Source organism: Gadus chalcogrammus, chromosome 21 (assembly GCF_026213295.1).
Source record: "Gadus chalcogrammus isolate NIFS_2021 chromosome 21, NIFS_Gcha_1.0, whole genome shotgun sequence".
NCBI classification, from domain to species: Eukaryota; Metazoa; Chordata; class Actinopteri; order Gadiformes; family Gadidae; genus Gadus; species Gadus chalcogrammus.
The window spans coordinates 7,769,014-7,776,513 of NC_079432.1; the positions used below are offsets into that span (position 1 = coordinate 7,769,014).

At 44.1% G+C, this 7,500-nt stretch overlaps 2 protein-coding genes across 2 annotated transcripts in view; one reads left to right on the forward strand and one right to left on the reverse strand.

The window, feature by feature from the left end:
• Positions 1–2,035, forward strand: part of coq8aa (coenzyme Q8A, genome duplicate a) — a 19,706-nt gene extending 17,671 nt beyond the window's left edge. The window contains exon 16 of the mRNA XM_056581916.1: positions 2,027–2,035. Within this exon, the coding sequence (XP_056437891.1) occupies positions 2,027–2,035 (9 nt within the window). The remainder of the gene's footprint in view (positions 1–2,026) is intronic.
• Positions 22–7,500, reverse strand: part of stum (stum, mechanosensory transduction mediator homolog) — a 12,937-nt gene continuing 5,458 nt past the window's right edge. The window contains exons 3-4 of the mRNA XM_056581726.1: positions 6,022–6,204; positions 22–3,973 (exon numbers count right to left, since the gene is read on the reverse strand). Coding sequence (XP_056437701.1) covers positions 3,939–3,973; positions 6,022–6,204 — 218 coding nt within the window. The 3' untranslated portion in view covers positions 22–3,938. The remainder of the gene's footprint in view (positions 3,974–6,021; positions 6,205–7,500) is intronic.

A 7,500-nucleotide genomic window follows, 5' to 3' on the forward strand; every position in this document is an offset into this window, starting at 1 on the left:
CTTTCACTATTTTCCTCAAATTCATGCGCTGACTAGTGACCTGGTTGTGCGTGCGTGCGTGTGTCTGTGGGTTATCTGGATTACATAGGATATAGCAAGCAAGGGAATTTAACCCTTTGTGTACCGCATTAGGCGCTTTGTTTTCGTTTCAACCTTAATATTGGTGGGGACATTTCAGTCGTCATTTGACATTGGTGGGGACACACACGTCCCCTGGTCCCCACGCAAATCTACGCCCTTGTTGATAACTTTTTTAAAACCGCAACGGAAAAACTTTTGTCGTTGTGTGGACGGGTCCTTTGCAAATGTCAAAAATATATAATGCCAACCAAGATAGTAATGTTTATGTAACTATTTTATTATTACAGTAACACCAAGTAGGCCTACAGACTTTGTTTGGGCATATGTCCATATGAGGATAGATAAAATAAGTTGTCACGGCCCGGCTCTTGTTCATAACAAATAAGGAGACACACCTAGGTTTAAATGCAAAAGTAATCGATAAACAAAAAGTAACCAAAAATAATGGTTTAACAAAAGTCCACTGATGTCTGGAGAGGGAGAGAGCCATGGGCAGACTGGTGAGCCTTATATCTGCCACACACTGATTGAGCTGATTGTGTAGCTCCACCCACCCGGAACCACCTTAAAGGACAAGTTACACACAGATGGTCAGAGGGCCGTCACAAGTAAAAAGATTCTTTCAATTTTAGAATTAGACTTTTCTCCCGACATCATTATATCAACAGGGACCACGGCCGTGAAACATTAGTGAACAAATTATTTTAAGAAAGGCCAACTATCCAAGCCATATCAGCAATAGCCAGTGACTTGCTATTTTCCTAGTCTGGGAACACATTTTTTCACTCAATAACATGCTTTAAAAATGGGCTAGAAGCCATGTTCTTGTCGAAAGTTTCCTGTAGGCTTAATCCTGTCTGGAATACTAATGGCTGTAATTGACCCAGAGTTAGGGGCAACCATTACTACGGTTACCAAACTGGAACCTGAGTGACACAACAGGTTAGCATGTTTTATAAGCCTGGTTGGTTCCCAGCCTAACTAAATAAAGAACAAATAGAAACATGGTCATGGATTTAGGGTCCTTAATGGAAATAGATTCTTGCTGCAGGCTGTCAAAACTGTTTGGAGCATTTTAGTCATCCTAAATTGTAATTGATTTAGATGTCAACATGTTGACGTGTCATGTTGATATTACAGAGAGAGGGTTTACGAGAGAAGGAGAAGACGGATAGAGAGAGATGGAAAGGGAGTGAGAGAGAGTGGGAGATGGAATGCTGTGTGGTCAACATCCAGGGAGAGAAATCCTTATTTGGAGAACACACTGTAGCAGCAGAGTCCATAAACTCAAACCTCTTGAGAATCCACAGAATCCACAAATCTCACTTGTATGTTTTACCAGAATCACAGACCATATGTCAAGGTGCCATTTAAAAATGTCTCAATCTCGAAAAGATATGCACTCATTTTCTCAAATGTTATTCTACTCAAGATTAATCAGTTTATGAACTATACACATTTGATTATTTTATTTACTGTAAATAGGCCCAGCAGTAGCCATGATGTCATGATGATACCCAGAATATTCAGTGTTTTCACCATAAGATTTGATTAACATTTGTCCCTCGAGTTAGTAAGTGCAGCTCATAGAAGGGTGTTGTTGATTTGATTATAGATTCAGCTAGATGGGGTTTGACCCCAGGGAGACGACCTTTTGCTCGCGAAAAGACCCTAATATATTGCAGCACAGAAACACGCATTTGGCAAGACCAACAACATGTGTGTGTGTGTGTGTGCGGGCGTGCGTGCTTTTGTGTCTGCCTATGTTTGTACGTGTATATATTTTTTTTCTATGTGCGTGTGTGCGCATGTCACTGTAAGGGCACGTGCATGTCGACGTATGTATGTGTGCACGTGTGTGTGTCGGACTGTGTATGTGTTATGTGTCTCAATGTGTGAATATTGTTTCTGCTGTACATTTGTTCGCCTCTCAATGTGAAAATAGCTGCTGTAGATTACATGTATGACACATAAATCATATCCTGTCAGTTTATACTCCCCCAGAGAGCCACTGACTACCCCAGTAACACCACCAAGCAAGTCTGTATGTGTGTTTGTGTGTATGTGTGTGACTGAGAGAGTGGTAGAGGGACGTGCATGGGCGACACTCCAATAAAAAATGAGAACGATGCTTTGTGTGTGCTTCTGAAATAGGGCTACTGGTTCTCCAACAAGAAAAGACAAAGATGCTCAGAACATGACTTAAAGACAGCCACACTGTTACTGTAGGTGAACGTTTGAAATAGATCAAATAACAGTTATACCATCATATCATGAGAATGATAGAATACCTTTTGGTTCAATACACCATTCGAGTCAGCATCGTACACAAAACATATGAACATAAACATGCCCACACACACAAATCCCCTCAAATGCATGTTATGAAAGGTGTAATGATCGTAGTTCTGGTTTATCAGTTTTATTATAGATGATAAACATCTGTCAACTAGGTCACAACATCAAATTATGGGCTACAATTTGTAACGCCTTACTCTAACTTGATTTCCACACCATACAATCTCACACATATACACAAAAACAAACACAAACCGACGAATACACGCAAGTTATTGTACCGGGTATGTATGCATTGTGTTTAAAGTTTGTAAACTTGTCCTTGGAAGGAGGGGTCCCCCACTCTGCGTTCCTTCTCAAGATGTCTTTCTTGTTAATTAAGGGCAGGTTTGCTAGGGTTAGGGGTTTTCATAAATATATGGCAGGTGAAGCCCTTTGAGACAGTTAGTGTGATTAAGGGCTATTTAAATACAAATGACTTGACTTCAAGAAAAGAGACAATGGTCGCCATTGTTATTATTGTATAATAATTTCTCCTGCTACTACCACTAAAGTAATTAATGCTTTCTTCCCTTTCACACTGTATTTGACAGTTTGAGTGCTTTAAGTTAGGGAATGTCTTCAAATGTGTTACATCTCACTTGAATGTGGGCATGGGAAAACCCTGTTATCCCTGAGATCTAAAGTGAGGTTCTCAAGAAGACACGATAAAGCAGAAGCTGTACCCAAACAGTAGACTGATGCAGTTTTCCAACATATAGTTTTGTGCAATGCTAGCTACAGACAGTCCAAAAGACCAAGAACATAAAAAAATAGCAACCACGTCTTGTTATTTCTGCAGCTTTCTAAATAAAAGTAGGGGTTTGTTTATAATACAAAAGGTACCAATGATGGTGATTAACATTTCCTATGTCTTTGTGACTATGTGTCTATCCATCAATCATTTCATTCAACTTTTACCAAACAGATTAATATTTTGGAAGATATTGGTGTGCTATAAAAGTATGAGGTAATGTTGACGGTTTACATCATGCATAGAACAACACGGTTGTCCTTTTTGCAGGTGGACAGATATAATTAAAATAACCATTTAATTACAATATAAACAAGTCATTTGTTTATAAGGTGCCATGTCTTGCATGTTTGCCGATCCATGACCATTGCAAGGTTTCTATAAATTCGCTGCTGTCCATGCTAGGTTGTTTGATTGAGAATCTGATTGTCAAATATTGGCTTTACACATTTCAGTCTGCAGCCTACTGATAAAATAACATTTAACATTTAATTTAACAATGAACAAAAGAGCATCAACCTTATAATACGCCGCCTACACAATATAGTGGATTTGGTTTTGTGAAAAATAATTGAATGGTTGGGATCCCCGTGTTTATTTTATAATACTGCTTCTAATTTCTCTCTCCTTTTTTTCTTGCTTCATTTTACTCTCCCTTCCCCTCGAGTCATTCGAAATCTCCTTAAATGAAGTGAGAGTTGACTTCCAGAAGCAGGGGCTTGAGGAAGATTCCCTGTCTGAGTTGACAACCACAGACCGGCTTGACTCAGACGTCTTGAGCGAGAGCCTGGTCCCTACAGCCTGGAAATGAGAAGGTGAAAGAGAAAGTGAGATCATAAGAAACTAAGAAAATGCTCATGAAAGTGTCAAAACATCCTTTCCTCAGACATCCCTTATTGCTTCCCTCAATGAAGCGTGAACGTTAATTTAGACTCGTTAGTCGCCGTCAAATGTAATGCTATCCAAACAGTCAAGGCTTCATGCCTAGCTCAGGGACACTCTCCCCACTGGGGTCCACAGAGCCAAACTGGTCAGGGACCAGTTTCTGGGTGGGGTTAACAGTCGGATAACAGCGGAGATGTCTCAAATGTTAAGCTTGCGATAAACAAACGCATCCAAATACAGGGATAATACATGTCAGAGAAATGCGGTTACAAGAGATTGAATGCTATTTCATTAATTTGTTTTCTGTTTTAATCACCTACCATCAGAAACTTTGGGTCACGGTGGAGGAGCAGAGCAGGAAGGGAAAACAAGAGATGAGAGAGAGATAATGAGCTATTAAACAAATCCCAAATCACATCATCGTTCATCAATTACATCGTGAGATCAGGAACTGTACAAATTAAAAGTTACTTTCCAGGAATGAGTCATTGTGGGTTAAAGTACGTCGGAGAATAAAGAACACATATCTCAGTGATCAAATGCACACAGAAAGTAAAACAGCCAAACACAGGTTTAGGGGGGGAGGGAGGGAGGGGGAGAGAGAGAGAGAGAGAGAGAGAGAGAGAGAGAGAGGAGAGAGAGAGAGAGAGAGAGAGAGAGAGAGAGAGAGAGAGAGAGAGAGAGAGACCATGGGGGGGCACAGAGGGCGTTGGAAGGAAAGAAGCAGGAAAACGGAATGATCAAATGCAAAGTAACAGTTTCTAGAAACAGCGGAAGGGGGAGAACGCAGAAGAGAGCGAGACACACACCACGGTCATTAGATAGACATGTATGGCTGGGAGAGGGCGAGAGAGAGAGAGCCTCATGGAACAAAGTGTGGGTAGAGGGAGAACATGCACCTTACATAACAATGTCATTAACCAGACACCCAATAAGCAAACACCTCACATTAAAGCAGCCATAGGCTGTGGGGAGGAGAGAGAGAGAGAGAGAGAGAGAGAGAGAGAGAGAGAGAGAGAGAGAGATGAGAAATTGAGAGAGAGAGAGAGAGAGAGAATGAGAGATAAGAGCTGAGGGAGGGTAGGAGAGGGGCACAGAGCGAGTGTAGACGAAAAAATCAGTAGGTGTTTGGAGGAGATGTTAATTATATGACACCTCATATTCCAATAGTAACGGGTACCACACGTAAACAAGGATTTGGTTGATTTATTGTTGATATGATGTGATGTCAACTGCATCTAGGGTTCCAAAGCAAAATATTAAATATCAATGTGTAACATGTTGGACTTGTTTGCCCAACAGCAAAGTAAGTTTCAGGGAACAGCACAGTGGGGGGGCTTTGCTCATCTTACACCCAACCACAAATACACAGTTATCTCAACACACACACACACACACACACACACACACACACACACACACACACACACACACACACACACACACACACACACACACACTCACACACACAGGGGTGCGACGACACACACTTTCACAGAGACTATACGAACACACACACTCACAGTTTCCCCGACACACACACAAAGGAATTTGGAGTAGCTCTTCGCCCACACAAAAATAAAAACAGCTTTGAATTTAAATGAAATCAAATGAAAAGTAACAGTACGAAACTCTGTAAGAAACAGAGTTTTCAGGTTTTCATTTTGTACATTATAGTAAATTCATTCATCAATCCCGTGACCAATCCAGCTAAACAACTCAACTACCCACCTCCCCACATGCACCCTCCTTACCCCTCCCTCCATCAATCCATCACTCCATCACTCCATCACTCCATCACTCCATCACTCCATCACTCCATCACTCCATCACTCCATCCATCCATCCATCACTCCATCACTCCATCACTCCATCACTCCATCACTCCATCACTCCATCCATCCATCCATCCATGCACCCCTCCCTCCATCCCTCCGCACACCCCTCCACCCCTCCATACTCACTGGCCAGGATCACCATGTCCATGCCCCAGAAGATGCTCATGATCCAGCCCACCATGATGACGGCGGTGAGGATCTGGATGAGCGCCGCCGCCACGTTGAGCAGGAACACGCAGCAGACCCCCCGCTGGGCCACCAGCTCGCTGCGGGCACCACACAGCACCGCGAAGGCTGAGAGGAAGGTGCCTGGAGGGGCCAAGGGAGGGGAGGGTGGGGGGGAGGGAGGTGGGAGACCGGGTCAGAGGGGAGGGTGGGGGGGAGGGAGGTGGGAGACCGGGTCAGAGGGGAGGGTGGGGGGGAGGGAGGTGGGAGACCGGGTCAGAGGGGAGGGTGGGGGGGAGGGTGGTGGATAGAGGGAGAAGGAGGGGGGAGAGAAAGATTGTTGGGGTGCTTTTTAGGAAAAATGAGAAACAAATAATGAAATACATAATTATTATTTTGAATGTTTAAAAGCGTATGTATTAAAGGGACTCTTACCTTTGTTGCATTTTTACACTTTTTTTGGATAAGATTAAATTGGTATTAATAAGGTAATAACACTCTAAAATGCAAGACAGACCCACCAGGAGTAAAAACAAACAATTATTTCACCCTCATAATATTTAGTGAAAACTTCAACCAATAAGATTCTTCGGACCGAAGGATCTTATTGGCCGACAGACCTGCCTGTTTGCTAGATGGACATGCAGGTTTTCCGCGGTTTTCCGTCTGCTTCTTGTGGCGCATTCGGGCCCGCGTCATCAAGGCGCGTCCTCAACTAGAGGGTTTGTTTTGATTCCACGGCAGACAGTAGCGAGTAGCGACCGTAGCGACTGACGATGGCAGACCAAAGTGGTCCACGGCGTACTGAAACTGCACCATTCAGTCCGATTAGGGGACTCACCTCGGACTCAGACTCACAGAGTTACCCTCCTCTGGAGCCTCAGGAAGACCAGACTGTTGGCCACCAACTGCACCATTCAGTCCGACAAGGGGACCCGATTCGGCCTCAGAAGCCAAGTGGTCCCGCTCCCCTGGATGATTCTCAGGACCTCCAGACCGTTGGCAACCAACCGCACCACTCAGTCCGATTACGGGACCCGTTTCGGACTCAGACGCGACGTTGTCCCGCTACTCTGGAGCTACACGAAGACCTCCAGACCGTTGGCACCCAACCGCACCACTCAGTCCGATTACGGGACCCATTTCGGACTCAGACGCGACGTTGTCCCGCTACTCTGGAGCTACACGAAGACCTCCAGACCGTTGGCACCCAACCGCACCACTCAGTCCGATTACGGGACCCATTTCGGACTCAGACGCGACGTTGTCCCGCTACTCTGGAGCTACAGGAAGACCTCCAGACCGTTGGCACCCAACCGCACCATTCAGTCCGATTAGGGGACCCATTTCGGCCTCAGACGCTACGTTGTCCCGCTACTCTGTTTGTAATGCTCATACACCTTTCTTATACTCAGTGGGACCACTGTCCTTCAACATGGG